This window comes from Semicossyphus pulcher, unplaced genomic scaffold (genome assembly GCF_022749685.1).
Source record: "Semicossyphus pulcher isolate SPU_LCO1_2020_fin unplaced genomic scaffold, fSemPul1.0.p SCAF_23, whole genome shotgun sequence".
NCBI classification, from domain to species: domain Eukaryota; kingdom Metazoa; phylum Chordata; class Actinopteri; order Labriformes; family Labridae; genus Semicossyphus; species Semicossyphus pulcher.
The window spans coordinates 8624001-8646685 of NW_027211697.1; the positions used below are offsets into that span (position 1 = coordinate 8624001).

The 22685-nt window shown below is 45.3% G+C and overlaps 3 protein-coding genes across 3 annotated transcripts; all 3 read right to left on the reverse strand.

The window, feature by feature from the left end:
• Positions 1–781: 781 nt before the first annotated feature.
• On the reverse strand, positions 782–6001 carry LOC138602833 (immunoglobulin lambda-1 light chain-like). The gene is made up of 4 exons (XM_069674416.1): positions 5962–6001; positions 5547–5869; positions 2080–2116; positions 782–1222 (listed from the first exon to the last, which is right to left on the reverse strand). The coding sequence occupies exons 1-4, from the start codon at positions 5999–6001 to the stop codon at positions 906–908; spliced, it is 717 nt and encodes a 238-aa protein (XP_069530517.1). The 3' UTR covers positions 782–905.
• An 876-nt stretch (positions 6002–6877) lies between these two features.
• Positions 6878–8568, reverse strand: LOC138603232 (uncharacterized). The gene is made up of 2 exons (XM_069674927.1): positions 7291–8568; positions 6878–7192 (listed from the first exon to the last, which is right to left on the reverse strand). Exons 1-2 carry the CDS (start codon positions 8566–8568, stop codon positions 6878–6880), a joined length of 1593 nt encoding a protein of 530 aa, XP_069531028.1.
• A 6033-nt stretch (positions 8569–14601) lies between these two features.
• On the reverse strand, positions 14602–21600 carry LOC138602781 (immunoglobulin lambda-1 light chain-like). Its single transcript, XM_069674344.1, has 4 exons — positions 21561–21600; positions 21147–21468; positions 15918–15955; positions 14602–15129 (listed from the first exon to the last, which is right to left on the reverse strand). Exons 1-4 carry the CDS (start codon positions 21598–21600, stop codon positions 14804–14806), a joined length of 726 nt encoding a protein of 241 aa, XP_069530445.1. The 3' UTR covers positions 14602–14803.
• Positions 21601–22685: the final 1085 nt, after the last annotated feature.

Here is a 22685-nt window from a genome sequence, read left to right on the forward strand (position 1 = left end):
AGTTCCATATTTCCTTGCCTGGTTTAAGTTGCCTACAAAATTATGAGATTAGAAAAATCTGATATAATGAGGCAAATGAAACTGAGTCGTCATCCTCCATCAGTGAAGCATCACCTCTCTGTTGCTCCCTCTCCTCCTTCACAGGATGCACCTGCAGGCCTCCTCTCCTTATTTATAGCTGCATGTAAATGAAGAGGTCAAAGGTCAAATGCAGCAGAGCCACTATTAAGGTGTCGGATCTAATCTGATCTAATTCTTTGACCTCATAAAAAAAAAAAGTAAAAATCGGATCCATGCCATACCTGCCCCTGAGTAAGAGTTCTTTCTTTCCCAACATATTTAAAAATGGTGAATTAGTGGGTCAGTTTAATTATGTCTAATTGTAATAATATACAGTAATCAAAGTGGTTTAGGTCATACTAAGCTATTGTCAGGCTAAATATAAATATTAAAAAAACAGGACTATAAATAGGCTTGTGCGCTTCATCAAGGATGCAACCAGTAGGATAACATGTTGCTGCAGATTATATGTAAATCAGACTATTCCTTTCATCATTCAAACTGTAACTTTCAGCAGAATCAGCAGCAGATATATTAGGGTTTGTTTTGACAGGAAATAACTTCTGTTGTCTTATTTTGTAGCTATATGACTGGTAATTAAATTAATAAGCCATCACTTAACAGTTAATGAGAGAATCTATTATCCTAGTTTATACCTGACTCAGTTCACCCAAGACAAAAAAAGTAAAGCTGTATTTTTGATAAGAAAGAATGCTTTTATTCAAACAATCCATGCACACTACACTAAACCACACCATCTAATTTATGAATTTCTCATTTCTAAAACTTGTAAAGGTTAAGAAACAGCACGACCACAAAAGACGTAGATAAATCTAGTCATCTTTTTAGCGGCAGTCAGACACGGTCACATTTTTCTCTGAGACCTGGGAGCCCAAAGACACTTTACAGGTGAAAACTTTGCCCATTATCCATTGAGACGGATTAATGGACAGATAGCTGCTGATGTGGAACGTCTGGTCTTGTTGCCGAACAGCGGTGCTGGTAGAGATCCCACTGCTCACCGGACATCCGTCACCCAACCAGCTCACAACTGCAAAAGGCACAGACTGACTGGACAGACAGAGCATAGAGGCTTTGTCGGACTGGAGGTCAGCACTGGACGGAGGGAAGACTGTGAGGACGGGAGGAGGGAGGCTGGAGCCTGAAAATACACAAAGCACATCCTTTAAATAATAATACACAAAATGATTAATAAAAACTGTCCAAGCAACATAAATGTAATGTGGAATTTGACAATATTACAAACACACATGAAGCAAATCATCACATTAGACAACGAGCAGAGTTTCTTTCTTATGAAACAAAAAATAACAAACTTTAAATACGAGGATCAGAAATGTATTCAAATTATTTCCTTTTGTGAAAGAAATGTAAAACTACTAACTAACTTCTCGAGACACAAAAAGACCGTTCTCTTTTGTTATGTTATTCAGAGAGAGACCCAACATGAATCCACCATGAGCAGTGCTGAGCAACATTTGGCAGCAGTGGCAGGAAAAACTTCTCTTTAAAAGGCAGAAACCTCGAGCAGAACCAGGCTCAATATATGTAACCCCAACCCCAACCTCTTAAGTCATTGTGTAAAGAAAGTATAGAATTGTATCAATAAACAAAGGGTTTTTTAAAGCAGCCAATAAAAATACAATAAATGATTCAACTTTAAACTTCACAAGACTCCTCTGAAAACACAGAAGGTTAAGTTATGACCCCTTTATGTCAGACACTCTTTACAGATAATCTAGCAAGAAGGTTTTTGTGATCTTATAATTTATCAAAAGAAAATAACAATGAGTTCAAATGTTTTGCACACTTTAACACAGATTTCAGTCATCTTAGAAAAACTGCTTTGTATCAAGGCTGATTGACAAAAGTTAATATATTAATCATGGTAAAAAACAATACGTCAAACATGTTTAAAGTACTAACTCATCATTTCTTACATTTCTATTAATATGTATCAGAAACAGAAAGTTGTTTGAGCAGTTTAAAAGTACTTACTTGTCACAGTCAGCTTGGTGCCTTGTCCGAATACCACAGTGATTCAGTTTGTACACATGGCTGTACAAAAACCTCCTGACTCTCACTAATGAGGGGAGTGGAACTGAAACATCCTGTTGAGAGCAACTTTCACTGTCAACATCTCATTCAGTTTGATTTCATTATTACTTTAATTCAGCTGCAAACAATCCAACAAATCAAATCATTAGTGAATCAGTTTATATTCTTTTCTCTGTGTTTGAAGTAAACAGTGATCTAGAAAAAAAAATGTAATAACATGTTTTTGTAAACTTATTGCTAAAATGTTATGTGACAAAACAGAGAAGTATTTAAAGCCTGAATTAAATCAAATGTCAGATTTATTGGATGAAGGTGGAGTGCTTTTACAATGTATGCAAGGTTAGCACAAGTACGGAAGATTTACTGAACTTACTTTTTACAATGGTTAGGGTTTTATATTCATGAAACAATAGTTACAAACAAACTATTTTTCGATTTTATCATCCAGGTCAAGGCCTCACAAGACGCAAAGGCAAAGCCTGAGAGGCAGAAGGAATGCTGAGGTAAGATTGCAAGACGCAAGGCTGACTCTGGGAGCACAACTTAAGGCTCTGCAAGACACAGGGCCAAACTTAGGAACGGAGTGGCCACTCCGAGCAGCCTGCAAGTCACTAAGCTGACTGAGGAGACAACCTAGCAGTGAAAAACACATAGCCCACAAGGCCTAACCGTTCATTGTCACAGCCAGCACTCGCTCACTAAAGGAGGGACTAGCTGCTACATTCAGACAGTAGAACCTTGTGAATGTGGACTGATATGACCCCGTGGCTGCTGCACATATCATGGTGAGAGAAGTCTGCAGAAATACCAGGATATTCTGGGCTGTTGCTGAGTAGGGATCCAACTGGTGAGCTCTGCACCGACACCTCCCAATGCTAAGAGTAGTCCTGACGACGGTTCTGCCAAGCCCATCGCTGAAATTATATTTTTAACAACATATATGAATTAATACACTACGTTGCTTCTGGAGTCAGATTTTCTATATTTCCGCATCAAAACAGACGACTGGATGTGACGTGAAAGAAGGGAGCCCCACCGATTAATGAGCGGTTTAACATTAGGCGTCAGAGAGAGCAGGAACAGGCCAGGAAGAGGAGAAATAAAGGCCACAGGAGAGACATTGAGTTAGAGTGCAGCGAGAACCAGAAGAGAACTGGGCAGGTGTCGTAATGAGTGACCGGCATTAGCTGGCGATATCTAACGCTGTGCTCACATCACAACACTGTAAAGTTTATCACATACCAAAGGCTATAACATATCATGAGTAGTAGCAAGTGGGAGCATTAATACTACCCATTACAGTTACTAAAGGGCGCACCCAGGCACACAAGCTAGCTCCTTTCCTCTTCTTGTCCTGAGAACGGTGGGCTCGATGTCCGGTCAACATAGAATTTGTGCAACCAGGACAAACGCACCCACGTACTTCTGCACGTTGAGCTAAGGCAGAGTCGAACACCGCGACTCCCTCTTGTGACGTAATGTTACTCAATGTTGGAAAAAAAAGCTGTTTTTAGCAGCTTCACTGAAAACGGTCACTTCATGGTTGTTACGGTGTCCTTATGTCTTGTAAATTGTAGTAAATCAAAGATTAACTTTTTCCACAACCATTTTCAGACAAGATTGAGTATTAATATATTCATGAAATATGATAGTAATATATAATATTAATAAAAAAGTCCTCCTTCAAATTGCACTTGAAGCCCATGAGGCGAAGGCATAGCCTCCAGTTGACCCAAGAAAGCAGCTGTAAACTGCAGGGGCCGGCTTTGAAGGCCTGCTGTCTCTCAGGGATCAGCACAATAATGGCCCTCAGGGAATCCAGACCAAGAAATGTTGGCACCTGGGAAGGCTGGAGATGGCTCTTTTTGCGATGTGCAGGCCTTGGCTCAGAATGTGCTCCAAGAGCAAGGCCATGTGACACTGGCATTGCTCCACTGAAGCCGCACAGACCAGACAATCATCCAGGTAGTTGAGGATCCGGGGCAGAGAGAGGCCAGCTTGACAGGGAGTCCAGTCATTTGCCCGCTGTGAGTTGGCTTTCGTGGCCTGCGCTCAGCACAGGACCTCACCAGACGTGTTAGCTTGCAAACAGTATTGTGTTTTTCTTTACTGGACTTTTCCACTGAGTGCATCAGCTGACCCCCAGCAATACACTCAGGGAACTCTGGACCCTCCGGACACGTTTGCTTGCAAGGACCACAAGCAGTACGTCGGAATTGGGATACACCGCTGCTCTAACTAGGAGACCAGACACGGCAGCTGGAGACAGGAGAGGTTGTTTTGTTGAGGTGTCTAAGATTGTCACACAGCACCCTGACTGAGGTGGAGATCAAACAATCACTGATTCCACACCGGCACAGGTGCTTTATTAACCCTTAGGGGTGGCTGGGCAAGCTGGCGTGTCTTGAAGTATCCTCATACCCTGACAGCAGGGAGATCATTCCCCGTTCATTTGTGACAGAATGGAGAGATAGTCTCAATACGATAGAGAACTGTGTTATGAGCTGTTATAGAGGCCAGGGGTCTCAGACGGATGTTTGTGTAAACAGTTGTCTATAATCAGCAGGCTGCAGAGTTGATGGAACTGTTTCTGTCTCTTGTCAGTTTTATCACCATTTCTGATGATTTGCTGTAACTGAAGTAGCAGCTGCATGTTAATGAAGACTCCTGTGTTTGATTGATTGGAAACAAATCAATAATCACACAGTAAATGTAGCATGTTGTCAGGTCAATGTTGTGTCATTTTGCTTTGTTTGGAAAAAATTAAATGACTTTTGATGTTTGTAACTTTTGGTTGCTGGATGATCTTTGGACCTGTTCATGAAAGAGACAAAAATGTAACTAGAATACAATCATGACTTTGTGCTCCAGAAGATTTAAAATATTATATGAATTAAATCAGAAACAGCTGCAAACTCTTCCACAAGTACAAGTGGTGAACAGAAGAATCAGAATCAGAATTGGTGTTTATTGCCAAGTAGGTTTACACATACAAGGAATTTGTTTTGGTGATCTTGGTGCAGAACAATCAACACAGAACGTGAATAAAATTAAGTATTAATTAGAATTAAATAGAATAAGATAAAAAATAGAAATAAGAATAAAAAATATAAAAGCATTACGTATGATACAAATAGTACAAAATACGTACAACAGGTGTGATTAAAAACTGTACAGGTGTGCAAGATATTGAACAGTGCAAAGAGCTTACAGTATTAATTTAAAAATAGTGCAGTGTATAGACAATATAAGTCCTGTGTGCATTAATGTAACGCATAGATCGAATCGCAGACTCCGAAAACATTGGCTGGTGGCTTCAAACCGCTGTCAATGTGCATCAGCAGTTTAAAAAGCAGAAGTGTTTAGTGAGGAGGTTTTTGTCACGGTGTAAATCACTGTGATACCCACTGGTAAACAGAGCCGTCCCATGTGCTACAGTAATAGACTGCTGAGTCTCCCTCCTCCACATTGTTTATGATCAAATTGTATTCGGAGTCCTTTAAATAATAACATGTGTGTTTCGCGGAGGAGAAACCAGAGCCATAAGTTACAGAATACCAGCCACTATAGTAAACCAGTACAAACTGAAGATCTCCTCCTGGAACTTGTTTGTACCAGCGAGCCGGGCTGAGAGTAACTGTCCCCAGGTTACAGTCCATGGTGGCTGTCTCTCCTCTCCTCAGCGCCACAATAGGAGGCTTCTGTGTCACCAGCGTCTCAGCACTCACACCTGGAAACAACAAGATGACATGGAGTCAAGAGAAACACACAGACGGATGAATCCAACATGAGGTGAAAGCTGCAGTAAGTCAGCCTCCTTACATGTTAGAGCAGTGATGAGAGTGCAGAGGGTCCCCAGCATGTTGGCAGTGTGTGCTGTAAACGTCCCTTACTGTCCAGCTGAGAGGTGAGCAGGGTTGGAGTGTGAGGAGAAGAGAGACTGAAGCTTATAAAGACACTGAGGAGAGGAGCAGAGGAGGAGGAGGAGTTTACACACTCAGCACTGTTTTCATTCATTAATCAACTACATCATGTTTGTGAGTTTCACAGGAGAAATCTGGATCATTTCAAACTACTTTGGAAGTTTGCTGACATCATTATTTAAATAAAGTTGTGTTGTCACATTCCTTTTCTCTTTCACTTGTATTTTACATGCAGCCTGACAACATTAGAGAAACCACCTTTGTCACTGGAATCCTGCAGATGTCCTTTATATCAATATTTGAAACTTCATTCACTGACTCTTCAGTTTTAATCCGGTTATTGTGTCAGGAACAAATCAAGTAGATATGATCATATAATGAAACATGACTGCATCTGTTTTCAGGTTCATGTCTCTTCCACATGTTTATGGATGTTTGTGTAAACAGTTGTCTATAATCAGCAGGCTGCAGAGTTGATGGAAAGAAAAGTTACAGTTGTAACTACAGTTCTATGAGTCCCGGATGACCGCCAGAGGCAGTGCATAAGCACTGGATAACTCCATATACACATAACATCTGTGCCCTATTATCGGCCGATGGGGGGTCGAACCGAGCCAGCTGAATCGGCCGGTTTAGGTGGTTGCGTGGCAGCACCTTTGGCAGGAACGCAACGTTCGGCCAGAGAGTCACCCCCGAACCATCCGGCCCCCAACGTCGGCAAGACTCACTGACAGAGAGAGCATGCAGTTCCACAACCCGCTTTGCTGACGTGACAGTGAGGAGAAAAGCAGTCTTCATTGACAGCTTCAGATTCCTCAGAAGTGTGAGGAGGACAGGGCATCCAGCACCAGGGAGAGATCCCATGCCGGAACCCTGGGGGCCACCGGAGGCCGCAGCCTCAGCGCCCCCCTGAGAAAAGAAGTGACCAACCGCTGGCACCCCAAGGTGGCATTCTCCACCAGAACATGTCGCGACGAAATAGCTGCGACATACACCCTCAATGTGGAAGGAGTGCGACCGTCTTCCAGAAGAGACTGGAGAAACTCCAGGATGGTGGCCACCGTATAAGAGGCAGGGTCCTCCCCCCTGCCTGCACACCAGGTAGAGAACCTCCTCCACTTGCACTCATACTGGAGGCGGGTGGACGGTGCACAAGCATGTGAAATTGTGCACCTGACTGGCTCAGTGCAATCAGTCAGCAGTGGGTCGGGCCCTGCAGCGGCCAGACCCAGAGTTGGAGACGACAGGGGTCGGGGTACCAAACCCGACCCCCCAACTGGGATAGGAGGTCCGTCCTCTCTGGGAGGCACCAAGGCGAGCTGCAGCAAAGCCTCCGCAGCAGTGGGAACCAAAGTCTCCCTGGCCAGAACGGGGCCACCAGGAGGAGCCGGTGGCCTCGTTGAAGGACCCACTGCAGTGTTGGGAGGATCAGAGGCAACGGCGGAAATGCATACAGGAGGCTGTCGGGCCACTCGTGCCCCAGGGCATCCTGTCCCAGAGGGCTGTCCCCCTCCGTCCAGGAAAACCAGAGGGGACAATGAGTCGACTCCCTCGAGGCAAAAAGATCCACCTCTGCCCTGCCGAAAATGTCCCAGATCATCTCCGCAACCTCCAGATGAAGCCTCCATTCCCCCGGAGGAGGCCTGTGTCGGGAAAGGAAGTCCGCCACCCGATTCTGGTCGCCGGACAGCCACACAGCCTGCAGGCTGGACAGATGTGGAGCGGCCCATGTCAACAGGCGCTGGGACACACGCAACAGTCGTACTGACTTGGTGCCCCCCTGATGGTTGATCTGGGAGACAACAGCCTTGTTGTCTGACCGAACTAGCACATGTTTCCCCCGCAGGTGCGGTAAGAAGTGCCTGAGAGCCAGATGGACAGCCCGCTGTTCCAGCACATTGATGTGCTGCATGCCGTCCTGGACAGACCACTGTCCCTGAGCTGGCCTGCCATGCCAGACCGCACCCCATCCTGAGCGGGATGCATCCGCTGTGACGGTCTCCCGAAAGGACGGAATAGCACCCAGAAGTGCGCCCCCCAGCAGGAACGCCCGCTCTCCCCAAGGCGCCTGGGCACGAATGCACGTCTGCGACACTGTGATCAGTCTGTGCTTGTGGAGCTTGGGGTCTAGGCAAAAGCCGTTCAGCCATATCTGAAGGGGGCGCAACGACAACAGGCCAGAAGGAATGGCAGTTGATGCAGCCGTCAGCTTGCCCAGCAACTGAAGAAATAAAACGAACCGCAGCCACTTGCCTCTCCTGAAGAGGGGAAGGAGTTGGAGGATGTCGTTCACACGACGCTCTGACAGGTAGGCCCTCATGGCCACAGAGTTCAGGACCAGACCAAGGTAGGGAGCTCGCTGAGTGGGGACCAGACAGCTCTTTGCCATGTTGACAGTGAGGCCCAGCCCGGCCACATGCGCCAGGAGGCGGGCCGTATCCTGGACCACCTGAGCCCGGGAAGGCGCGTTAACCAACCAGACGTCGAGGTAGGGCTGTACTTTCATGCCGCCTGCAACGGCGCCAGAGCCGCTGCCGCGCACCTGGTAAAGACCCTGGGAGACAGGGACAGCCCAAAAGGGAGCACCCTGAACTGGTAATGATGGCCCTGAAAGGCAATCGCAGGAAGGGCTGATGATGAGCCGCAATGGGCACATGGAAATAGGCGTCTTTCAGGTCGATAGACGTGAACCAATCGCTTGCTGGATCACGCGCATCACATCCGCTGTGGTCAACATATGGAACGGTAGAACCTTCAAATACCTGTTTAGGCCGCGTAGATCCAGGATGGGACGGAGCCCGCCGTCCTTCTTGCCGATGAGGAAGGACGTCGAGTAGAAACCCCCGGGTTGAAGGAGGGGGTCCACCTGTGTGACGGCGCCCTTGTCCAGGAGGGTGGCCAGTGACTGAGCTGCTGCTGGGAAAAGCAGGCGACGACCGGCCCCGCGTCCCTAGCGCCGGGGCCCCCGGCCCCTGGAGGAGCCGGAAGTGCGACGGTCGGGCTTGGGGCCCTGCGGCTTCCGAGGCGAGCGGCGCAGAGTGGAACGAAAGTCATCTGCTGGCCTCCTCTCATCCCCTTGCTGGCGTTGGCCGCCCTGGGGAGATGGTCGTGGAGGACCCCGAGAGGCAGATGGAAAAGTCCTCGATCCACTTCTGGAGACAGGCGCCCTCTTGTGAAGGCTCACAAGCCGCCTCCTGGTCTCGTCGGCCTCAGCGGTCCGGTTCAGTGCGTCCAGAGCCGCAGAACCAAACAGCTCCCCGGGTTCTGCAGGCACCCGGCGAAGGACCCTACGAGTCACCTCTGTCAGAGGTGACTGCGCCAACCAGACATGACGGCGATTGTGGACAAGTGTCGACATCAGCCGTCCCAGCTCCCTCGTCTGGTAGGCGAAAGCCTGTAACGACTCATCACAGATGTCGCGGATGGAGTCGTCCACCTGTGCATCCTGCAGTGAGGCCGAGATGGCAAGGAGTAAGTGGGAGAGGGTGTTCCCCAGGCGACCAGCACGTGCCGCCGTGTTGTAGGCCTTGCAGATGTAATCATCAGTCACCTTACACTGGGCAGAAGGGCACTTAGGGTCGGGCTTAATAGCCTCAACTGGAGCCACAATCAGGGCCGCGATTGGAGGCTCGACTGCCGGCATGTGGTGAAGCCCCACCAACTCGGCATCCACCATTGCAGCCAAGGCCCGTTCATTTGACCCGGGCCTGGTGAGGGCTGAGGTGTCCCTTCAACAAGAGTGCAGCTCCTTGAGGAAGTCTGGGGAATGCGGCACCGTAACCTTCGCAGAGGGAGGGTTGCGCCTGTGAAATGCACTGGGAGCCTGGCCCTGGTTCGGGGCATCGAGCTGCAGACGTGCCAGGGCTGCTCAGATAATCGCCCCCATGGAGGAGTCACTAGACCCCCGCTGGGAATCAAGGTCCGAGGAACGGGAGGAGCTCGCCACCGTCAGAGGGGCCGGGCTGCCCCATGAGTCCTGAAACTGACTAGACGAAGCTGCGATGGAGAGAGCATCGTCCAGCGGCAGCAACAACAGCAGGAGGTGCTACCCCCCTGAGGAGCTCCTTCATCTGCTCCATATCAGCCGCCAGGTGGTCCACCTTGGAGGAGAGCACGTCCTTCGCCGCCGCTTTCCTCCTTTTTTCAGGAGCACCGTCCCTGTTCCGTGTGGCAGCCCTCTTCTGCGCAGGGGCCTCACAGAAGTCCGCCCTCTCAGACTTGAAGGAAGGGGGGCAGGCTGGAGGATGCAGTTGGGCCAGCCTGGCCAACCTCACAGACCGAGGCATGATACTGTAGTTCATGCAGGCTCTATCAGTGAGGGCCTCCTGCAGGTGGTCCACACCGAGACAAGCCACACAATGGTCATGGCCGTCCTCAGGTTCAAGGGAGGTCATGCAGCTGCCACAGGCGTGCTCCATAGTAGCCAGGTGGAGAAAGCCAGTGAGGAGCCCAGAAAGGTGTGACACTGCCGTGAACGGACATCAACACCGTAGGAAGAACCACCAGAACAAGTTAAGAGAGGGGGCGGACACGCAGCCGTCACCAACAAGGTTATCAGCTGTCTGTCTTTTTTTTTTTTTTTTTTTTTAAATTAATTATTATTATTTTTTTCTTTTTTTTTTAACAATGAAACACACGCAACTGAGCTGGGAGAGGGTCGCGGAAATGCCACCTTCACCACTCACAATTGAATCCTTCACCGTGAATCTCAAACTGCAAAAAAGACAAGAGAACACAGTCATTAGAATTCAACACACAATGACCTGCTCACACAGCCTTCAATAGCTGCAAGCAATTCTGGAAGCAGGAGGCTGGGACGCCACCATACCAGGAAAGCCGCACGACAGAGCAGGTAAACAGCAGAAAATTGGGCAACACGCTGGCCACAGCCTCTCGGAGGACGAGCTCCAGCTCGTTACTCCTGCCACCGAGGCACGAGGCTGCACAGGGCCAGCGATGGAAAACTTACGTACACCTCGACGCGCGGTCGCGAGAAGAATGAAGGAACAGAACACCTGCTGACACCGGAAGATATAGCCTCCCGGAGTTCATGCAGGGGTCACGGGTGACTTTGTTGATATTCATACTCGATATGCGCTAGCACGGGTGGAGTTATCCAGTGCTTATGCACCGCCTCTGGTGGTCAGTAGGGACGAAATAGAACTGTTTCTGTCACTTGTCAGTTTTATCACCATTTCTGATGATTTGCTGTAACTGAAGTAGCAGCTGCATGTTAATGAAGACTCCTGTGTTTGATTGATTGGAAACAAATCAATAATCACACAGTAAATGTAGCATGTTGTCAGGTCAATGTTGTGTTTTCATTTTGCTTTGTTTGGAAAAAATGAAATCATTTTTGATGTTTGTAACTTTTGGTTGCTGGATGATCTTTGGACCTTTTCATGAAAGAGACAAAAATGTAACTAGAATACAATCATGACTGTGTGCTCCAGAAGATTTAAAATATTATATGAATTAAATCAGAAACAGCTGCAAACTCTTCCACAAGTACAAGTGGTGAACAGAAGAATCAGAATCAGAATTGGTGTTTATTGCCAAGTAGGTTTACACATACAAGGAATTTGTTTTGGTGATCTTGGTTCAGAACAATCAACACAGAACGTGAATAAAATTAAGTAAAATAATTAAATAGAATAAGATAAAAAATAGTAATAAGAATAAGAAATATGAAAGCATTACGTATAATACAAATAGTACAAAATATGTACAACAGGTGTGATTAAAAACTGTACAGGTGTGCAAGATATTGAACAGTGCAAAGAGCTTACAGTATTAATTTAAAAATAGTGCAGTGTATAGACAATATAAGTCCAGTGTGCATTAATGTAACGCATAGATCGAATCGCAGACTCCGGAAACATTGGCTGGTGGCTTCAAACCGCTGTCAATGTGCATCAGCAGTTTAAAAAGCAGAAGTGTTTAGTGAGGAGGTTTTTGTCACGGTGTAAATCACTGTGATACGTACTCATTAACAGAGCCGTCCCATGTGCTACAGTAATAGACTGCTGAGTCTTCCTCCTCCACAGTGCTGATGATCAAATTGTATTCGGAGTCCTTTAAATAATGACATGTGTGTTTCGTGGAGGAGAAACCAGAGCCATAATTTACATAATACCAGCCACTATAGTAAGACAGTACAAACTGAAGATCTCCTCCTGGAACTTGTTTGTACCAGCGAGCCGGGCTGAGAGTAACTGTCCCGAGGTTACAGTCCATGGTGGCTGTCTCTCCTCTCCTCAGCGCCACAATAGGAGGCTTCTGTGTCACCAGCGTCACAGCACTCACACCTGGAAACAACAAGATGACATGGAGTCAAGAGAAACACACAGACTGATGAATCCAACATGAGGTGAAAGCTGCAGTAAGTCAGCCTCCTTACATGTTAGAGCAGTGATGAGAGTGCAGAGGGTCCCCAGCATGTTGGCAGTGTGTGCTGTAAACGTCCCTTACTGTCCAGCTGAGAGGTGAGCAGGGTTGGAGTGTGAGGAGAAGAGAGACTGAAGCTTATAAAGACACTGAGGAGAGGAGCAGAGGAGGAGGAGGAGTTTACACACTCAGCACTGTTTTCATTCATTAATCAACTACATCATGAGTTTCACAGGAGAAATCTGGATCATTTCAAACTACTTTGGAAGTTTGCTGACATCATTATTTAAATAAAGTTGTGTTGTCACATTCCTTTTCTCTTTCACTTGTATTTTACATGCAGCCTGACAACATTAGAGAAACGATCTTTGTCACTGGAATCCTGCAGATGTCCTTTATATCAATATTTGAAACTTCATTCACTGACTCTTCAGTTTTAATCCGGTTATTGTGTCAGGAACAAATCAAGTAGATATGATCATATAATGAAAAATGACTGCATCTGTTTTCAGGTTCATGTCTCTTCCACATGTTTATGGATGTTTGTGTAAACAGTTGTCTATAATCAGCAGGCTGCAGAGTTGATGGAACTGTTTCTGTCTCTTGTCAGTTTTATCACCATTTCTGATGATTTGCTGTAACTGAAGTAGCAGCTGCATGTTAATGAAGACTCCTGTGTTTGATTGATTGGAAACAAATCAATAATCACACAGTAAATGTAGCATGTTGTCAGGTCAATGTTGTGTTTTCATTTTGCTTTGTTTCTAAAAATATTTAATGACTTTTGATGTTTGTAACTTTTGGTTGCTGGATGATCTTTGGACCTGTTCATGAAAGAGACAAAATGTAACTAGAATACAATCATGACTTTGTGCACCAGAAGATTTAAAATATTATATGAATTAAATCAGAAACAGCTGCAAACTCTTCCACAAGTACAAGTGGTGAGAAACAGAAAACATTGGCTGGTGGCTTCAAATCGCTGTCAATGTGCATCAGCAGGTCAAAAAGCAGAAGTGTTTAGTGAGGAGCAGAAACCAGAGCCATAGAGTGGAGCGCTCCAGGTCTGACGAAACCTTAAAACATGCTGAGGAACTCCTCCTGGAACCTGTTTGTACCAGAGAGCAGAATAATTAATAACAGTCCCCAGGTTACAGTCCATGGTGGCTGTCTCTCCTCTCCTCCGCCCCACAACAGGAGGCTTCTGTGTCACCAGTGTCACAGCACTCACACCTGGAGACAACAAGATGACATGGAGTCAAGAGAAACACACAGACTGATGAATCCAACATGAGGTGAAAGCTGCAGTAAGTCAGCCTCCTTACATGTTAGAGCAGTGATGAGAGTGCAGAGGGTCCCCAGCATGTTGGCAGTGTGTGCTGACAATGGCCTTGTAACTTGGAAAGTGAGCTCACTGCTGACAGATTAGAGGCTTTGGAGGATGAGGAGAGGAGGTGCTGGAGGAGCAATTTAATACAACAGTGAAACTGAGAGTGAGTGACAGGAGGAGGAGCTTTGATTCAATCTGCAGGTTTGTCACATTTGTTGCTCTCAAATATTCTGTAAAGGGAAGAAACTTTTCTGTCCTATTTTTATATTTCTGCTGTTTTAAAGAGAGACATCTAATGCAGGATTATAGCTCCTGCTCTGCACACATGAATATAATTCATACAAATAAGAAGAAAACTTTCTGTGATTCACCAAATGTTGATGATGTCACAGAGAGCCGACCTTTGACCTCTTCATTTGCATGCAGCTATAAATAAGGAGAGGAGGCCTGCAGGTGCATCCTGTGAAGGAGGAGAGGGAGGAGCAGAGAGGTGATGCTTCACTGATGGATGATGAAAACTCAGTTTCAGTCGCTTCATAATTTATCTGACTTCTCTGTCATCATGACTACTGATAAAACCAAGTAACATTAATACATCTGTTGTTTCCTCAAATCAACTCCTAATAAAAATGTTGCTATTTGAATTGAAATATTCATATTTAAGTGAAGATCCAACAGAAATCTGTCTGTTGTCTATGTGTCTGCTTTGCTGTAATAACCACTGAAATGAACATTAGAAGAAAAATCAGCGCTTGTAAAAATGATTGAAGTCAAAATATCATTATAAATGATGCTGTCAGTAGAACAAATAAACACAAAGACTTTTTGGTTCACAGAGTTTTTTGTGTTTTATTGAATGATTGTTGAGAAAAGCAGCAGTTGCAAAGCTGATACAACACCTCCACCTAACTGTCACAACATGTATTACAAGCATGCAGACACATCTTTTCTAACATGTGAACCTTGTAATGAGCAAACAGCACAAACAGTAAAGAAGCAGATTAGAAAGGCTCATTCTGCTCCTCTACGCTTCTTCAGTGCAGAGGGACTTGCCGATGTTTTTCTCTGAAGTCTGGGAGCCCAAAGACACTTTACATGTGTAAACCTTCTCCATGTTCCAGTCGGACGTCTGGATGGACAGATAGCTGCTGATGTGGAACGTCTGGTCCGGTTGCTGAACAGCGGTGCTGGTAGAGATCCCACTGCTCACTGGACTCCCAGCAGCCAACCAGCTCACTTCTGCAAAAGGCACAGACTGACTGGACAGACAGAGCAGAGAGGCTTTGTCGGACTGGAGCTCAGCACTGGACGGAGGGAAGACTGTGAGGACGGGAGGAGAGAGGCTGGAGCCTGAAAATACACAAAGCACATCCATCAAATAACTAGAAATGACGTCATTAACACAAAGTATGACAGTCACAGAGAGACTACTTAGTTGTGTTTCAAATATAACAAACAGGCTCCATTCAAACATTTTATATCAGCAAAAACAACAAAATCATCAGTGAAAATATTCCGTCATTTAACAATCAGTATAGTTTGAATGTTTGAAACACGTTCATAAAGTCTCCCTCTGTTTCTCTCTCAATGTTTTTAATCTCATATAAAAATCTTCAAATCACAATTCATCAGTCGTCATCTGTTTTTTGATTCCAACATTCAAAGAGCAAAATGATACAAAAAGCGAGGATGACATTCGCTCAATTCAGAACTAACTTAGAACTTATTCATCAATAAACTTTACAAGCATTATCATTTGGTGTTCATGTCACAATGTAAAACATTTGTTACAAATTATTGAACACAACATTTTGAAACGATCAAACCTGCCAAAGATTTATGAATCAATAATCACAATCTGGTATATTTTGCTTCACTGTTAGAAATTCCGACACGATGAAACTATTTTAGAGCATTTGCAGAAAATATTTCAAACATAGTGATCATTTGGAAAGCTTTCTTTTGCATTCAAAGACAGCCTGATGTCAAAGAACATGTCAAACATTAGATCTATTATTCACTCAAACACTTGTTAAATATTGTCCACAATAAGTAACATTACAATTGATTATTTTATATCAATTTGAATCAGAAAGAGAAAATCCATCTTGTTTTATGAGCAGTTTAAAAGTACTTACTTGTCACAGTCAGCTTGGTGCCTTGTCCGAATACCACAGTGATTCAGTTTGTACACATGGCTGTACAAAAACCTCCTGACTCTCACTGATGAGGGGAGTGGAACTGAAACATCCTGTTGAGAGCAACTTTCACTGTCAACATCTCATTCTGTCATCAGTCTGCTTAGATTACTAAACACTGCTGGACTTTTCTCAAACACTTTTGTCTCTTTGCAGGAGTTTGTTCACTTTCCTTTCTTGTTCTGTTCAAGTTATTCTGGTTATCTTGGCTTCATTTGCTCAGATTTGAACCCGGCCAGAGAAGACTGTTGGTTTGATAGAAGTCTAAAGAAGGCCATCTTTGTTAAAGTTGATTAACCATTACTAAACAGAGGTGGTGGCCTGAGACACCACCTATCACCCACATACTATGCAGTATTGAATTCTGGGTACAAAGCTGAAACCACACTCACACTTTGGATCATTTGAACCCAGTGACACACCAACACCAGAGTGTTCAAGACTCTGTGAGTCAAGGTCACCAGTCCAGGTTAACGACTCCTCAACATGTGTTAGCAAACTAGTGACCTACAGAGGGTTATATTTCTCGCTCCGTCCAGCAGTCAGTTTAGAACCGAGGAAGGTTCAGAAGAGGGGTAGAACATCCTCAAGAGCTTCGGCCAAGTCCAGTTGCCTTTTAGATTAAACTTTGAATAATAAATGACGGTTTTATCAAACAGATTAAACACTGTTAAATATGTGTTATGAGCTGTCAAACAGGCTGGGTCAGCTCTTAGCACTAGCGTTCATACTTGACATTTCAATGCATCTCCAAATGCGTCTTCAGTGAGCACTTGTGATCGGATCTCATTTTCCCGCTCTGTATGCAAATGAACACGGAGCCTCATTCACCTTAATAAGACTTTAAAAACATCATATGATACAAAAAACTGTGATGCAGACTCGCAGCACAGAGAGGGGGAGAGCTGCTGTGCAGGCGCTCAGAGGGAGGGAGCGGGTGAGTACAGACTGAAGTGATATGAAACTTTGTTCGATCATGAAGCCTAATGCTCCTCACCCTCGTCGGTTGGATCATGAAGCCTGATGCTCCTCCCCCTCATCGGATCGATCATTAAGCCTAATGCTCCTCACCCTCGTCGGTTGCATCATGAAGCCTGATGCTCCTCGCCCTCGTCGGTTGGATCATGAAGCCTGATGCTCCTCCCCCTCGTCGGTTCGATCATGAAGCCTGATGCTCCTCCCCCTCGTCGGTTCGATCATGAAGCCTGATGCTCCTCACCCTCGTCGGTTTGGGATCGTTCCGTATTAAAAACTTAAATGCAGTCTCCTTACTAAATAAACTCAGACACGATCTGTCTGTATCTCCGTGCTGGAGTGACACGAGAAATACATTTTCAAAAGATTTTCAGCAGACACAGCAGTGAAATGTTAAATCAGACAGGAAAGAGAGGCCAGTGGCCTCCCGTATCCACGTGATTGTTGCCGTAATGTGGCCCAGGACACACGTGCGTACACCAAGCGGCAACCTCCGGTGTTGAAAAATGAAGCCAATGCGGAAGTGCAAAAAACTGCAGTTCCTCGAGTGGCCACTTGAGGCTGGCTGCAGAAAACAAGAAATAACATTGCAGCAGGTAGGAAAATGCAAATTTCTACAGCAGAAATAAACATGTTTACAGCCTTTATAAATACATGGGGCGACGCCTGCGAGCTAGTTCAGGCAGACAACTCGAGCTGCACTGATTTAATAATTGATATACGTCACTTCCACATCACCTGACAAACACTTCCTCCCAATTGGCGGTCTATTTAAACTGCAAGATTTCCTGTCTCTCCCTCTGCTCTGTCATTTCCATCGCTGCCCTGCACCAGTACTGCACTCCTACTTTCAGCCCCACCACCACCCCAGCATCCACCTGTAGGTTCTGAATAGGGTGTTTAAGATATTATCGCATCACTCAATTTCTGCATGTAAATGCTGGCTGTCTGCTACACGTCAACACAGACACACCATAGACTATATCAAAAGATGGACGACATGACAGCTCCCTAAAAGTGAAGCCAAAACATTTCAGGCGCCCCCTGCTGACTGGCTGCAGTATAGGTCATAAAGCCCGCCTCCTCCATGTTAACAGATGGGACATGGGTCAAACTATAAAATCAAAATACACGCCCGATCAATTTTTCTCAAATATGGTTTCTGTCATCATAGCTAGTTATTATCATGGTGATTCACGTCCAAGTGTTCATTTTTCGGACAAGTTTATTTTTAAGTAGTCATTTGATGCTGTCAAAATGATGATTGACAGCTTTGTTGACAAATTCGGCTCCTGCAGCCAGTCAGTTCCGGGTGAGCAGAGCGGAGGACGATCTGCGAGAAGAAACGTAACTAAAACAATCACTACAGTCATTGAAGTTTCCATACCTGTGAACGTTAACCTCAGACCAACACAGAGAAGCTGTTCTGCTGTTAAACACGCCGCCGTGCGGGATCCTTGTTGTTTTTTCGGTAAGTTAAGTGTGTGTTTGGGTTAGCGGAAGTGGCTACGGCCGCTTCACTCGCCGGTCTCTACTGCGCAGTCTCTGGCTCCATATGATGTCACCATCGCAAGATGGCAGTGCCTATCACAGGGGCTATTTTGGCATCAATTTCGTACAATGGGAGCAGATGGAGACACGTTGTCCATCTATATATACAGTCATTGAGACACACAGACACTGAGCTTAACTTCACCTGTTAGTGTTGTTGGAGACTTTTGGGGATTTTTTCCTTCAAAGTTTGGACAAATAATCTGTCTCTGTGTGGCTTTTCCCCAGAGAGATTACAGCGGACTGCAGTGTTGAGGAGAGCGGTTATTTTAAGTTTCCTGTTACGTGTCGGCTCGCCGCTCTCTCAGCGGTCGAGCGAGCAGCGAGTTCGCTACTTCTTTAGTCTGACCTGAATGCGTCTTCAATCCTTCCTGGGAGTGTTCACACCTGTACTTAAGGCTGTCCACTTTTTAACTTCTCCTACCTCTTTGGTATTAGTAGGACCTAATAAGTGTAAAACCTAAGCATTGTTTGAGCAGGAAGTAGCTTTCACAAAATCTTTTTCACAAAAATTGGTTTATTTTACTGTATAACGCGATAAAGCCACCGTTGTGTAACAATTTGTCTGGACAATCTCATCCGCACTAAAACTCTGCGCTGTTTTGCAAAGAATCAACCCTGGGTGAGTAAGGACATTAAAACAACACTCAACAGGACGAAGGCTGCATTCAGGAGAGGAAACAAGGAGGAGATGAAGAAGGTGCAGTCTGAACTGAGGGAGAAGATCGCAGAGGGTAAGGAGAGCCACAGGAGGAAGCCTGAGAGCAAACTCCAAGAGAACAACATGAGGGAGGTGTGGAGTGGGATGAGAACCATCACTGGTCACAGTAAGAAGACAGAATGGGGTTGAAGTTGATCAGCATGAGGCCAATAAGCAAAACTTGTTCTTCAACCTGTTTGATGATGTGGTCTCAGCCCACCCTCCCTCCAGCTCCTCTCAGGACTCCCCTCCCCCTGCAGACTCACCTCATAGCTCTATGTCCATTTCCCACCCCCTAACAGACAGTAGCTTTGACTTTATGCGCCATGAAGTCACTGGAGAGGATCGCCCTAAAGCACCTCCGTACAGTCGTCGAGCCATCATTGGACCCCCTTCAGTTTGCCTACCAGCCCCATAGTGGAGTGGAGGATGCCATCATCTTTCTGCTGCAGGGTTTATTCTCACCTGGAGGAGGCAGGCAGCACTTTTCCAGTTCTTTTAACACCATACGATCTTCCCCGCTCAGGAATAAGCTACTGGACATGCTGGCGGATGCTCCACTTCTGGCCTTGATCACAATCTACCTCCAAGGCTCCCCACAATGTGTGAGGCTAGGTAACAACATCTTGGACACCATTGTGAGCAGCACAGGGGCACCACACGGGACGGTCCTGTCTCCCCTCCTCTTCACACTCTCCACCTCGGACTTCAGATTCCAGTCACAGTCCTGTCGCCTGCAGAAGTTTTCAAACGACTCTGCCATCGTGGGCCGTATCAGCAGGTGGTAGCCAGCGTCCTCTTTTACGCTGTAGTGTGCTGAGGCTGCAGGCTAAAGACACAGGACGTTAACAGACCGAGTAAACTCATCAGGAAGGCTGGCTCTGTCCTGGGAGTGGGACCACGGTCTCTAGTGGAAGTGAGTCTTTTCTACCTGTGGCCATCAGACTGTATAACTCCTCCTGCTCAGCAGGAGGAAAAATGTTCACCATGTGCAATATTACTTTTCTATATCTGGCTATATTGTGTTCATTATGTGCAATAATACTTTTCTGACAACATTTACATTTGTATACATGTTGAGGTGTTAATGTGTCACCCCATCAGTCAGGTACGGGGACAGTCAGGTGTAATGTCAGTCAGTCAGTCAGGTGTAGTGTCAGTCAGTCAGTCAGGTAGGCTGTCAGTACATCAGGTATGGTGTAACTTTAACAATTTTCCTCCTCAAGGAACTCCCCGACGCCCTTTCTTTTCTTGATGTACCACCCTCTCTGTTGTCTTGGCGATAGAATAGCCAGCTGTTGGCTAGAGCGAGATCAGTGAAGTGCATCAGCATCCCAATAGTCCATCCTCCTGTCAGCCAAGGCAATACCCTCCTTATCTTGGAGTTGTACTCCCACACAATACTTGGTCATGTGACAGTCACGTATTGTTGTTGTACGATAACTTGTATCTCATATCATAGTGTGTCATCTTATTCAGCTAAAATATTGCTGCTATTACCCGTACGTGTCACTTTATCTCATAACTGTCAATTTAACTTGTCACAAGTTTTATATAACTCTTATTTATTTCATCTATTCTTATTTTCTACTTCCTACAATCAACTATGTCAGTCTGTGGGGCTGCTCCTTTTTACTCACAGACTTGTGAGTAGTTTTATTTGGAGGCTCACGCTTCACATGCACAACCAATATAAAGATCCTGCTGTCACCGAGTCCACGTCTTTTATATGTGTGTGCTTTGAAAATCTGTGTAACAAAGCACATAGATATCAGAAGGCTGGGTCAATATGTTCTGGTTCATTTGTAGATTTATGTTCATGTACAGGATGATGTTAAAGAGAAAAACTGCTTCACTCTTTGATGAAATGTGTCAGAGACTCAAAAAGCAGAAGTGTTTAGTGAGGAGGTTTTTGTCATGGTGTAAATCACTGTGATACGTATTCACTGACAGACGTGTCCCATGTGCTACAGTAATAGACTGCTGAGTCTCCCTCCTCCACAGTGCTGATGATCAAACGATAATCTGTTTGTGACTGGTCTGTGGAATTGAACTTTGGAGAAGAGAAACCAGGGCCATAGAGTGGAGCGCTCCAGGTCTGACGGAACCTTAAAACAAACTGAGGAAGTCCTCCTTGAACCTGTTTGTACCAGAGAGCAGAATAATTAATAACACCACCCAGGTTACAGTCCATGGTGGCTGTCTCTCCTCTCGTCAGCGCCACAACAGGAGGCTTCTGTGTCACCAGCGTCACAGCAGTCACACCTGGAAACAACAAGATGACATGGAGTCAAGAGAAACACACAGACTGATGAATCCAACATGAGGTGAAAGCTGCAGTAAGTCAGCCTCCTTACATGTTAGAGCAGTGATGAGAGTGCAGAGGGTCCCCAGCATGTTGGCAGTGTGTGCTGTAAACGTCCCTTACTGTCCAGCTGAGAGGTGAGCAGGGTTGGAGTGTGAGGAGAAGAGAGACTGAAGCTTATAAAGACACTGAGGAGAGGAGCAGAGGAGGAGGAGGAGTTTACACACTCAGCACTGTTTTCATTCATTAATCAACTACATCATGTTTGTGAGTTTCACAGGATCAATCTGGATCATTTCAAACTACTTTGGAAGTTTGCTGACATCATTATTTAAATAAAGTTGTGTTGTCACATTCCTTTTCTCTTTCACTTGTATTTTACATGCAGCCTGACAACATTAGAGAAACCACCTTTGTCACTGGAATCCTGCAGATGTCCTTTATATCAATATTTGAAACTTCATTCACTGACTCTTCAGTTTTAATCCGGTTATTGTGTCAGGAACAAATCAAGTAGATATGATCATATAATGAAACATGACTGCATCTGTTTTCAGGTTCATGTCTCTTCCACATGTTTATGGATGTTTGTGTACACAGTTGTCTATAATCAGCAGGCTGCAGAGTTGATGGAACTGTTTCTGTCTCTTGTCAGTTTTATCACCATTTCTGATGATTTGCTGTAACTGAAGTAGCAGCTGCATGTTAATGAAGACTCCTGTGTTTGATTGATTGGAAACAAATCAATAATCACACAGTAAATGTAGCATGTTGTCAGGTCAATGTTGTGTTTTCATTTTGCTTTGTTTGGAAAAAATTAAATGACTTCTGATGTTTGTAACTTTTGGTTGCTGGATGATCTTTGGACCTGTTCATGAAAGAGACAAAAATGTAACTAGAATACAATCATGACTTTGTGCTCCAGAAGATTTCAAATATTATATGAATTAAATCAGAAACAGCTGCAAACTCTTCCACAAGTACAAGTGGTGAGAAACAGAAAACATTGGCTGGTGGCTTCAAATCGCTGTCAATGTGCATCAGCAGGTCAAAAAGCAGAAGTGTTTAGTGAGGAGGTTTTTGTTACGGTGTAAATCACTGTGATACCCACTCGTTAACACAGGTGTCCCATACAGCACAGTAATAGACTGCTGAGTCTCCCTCCTCCACAGTGCTG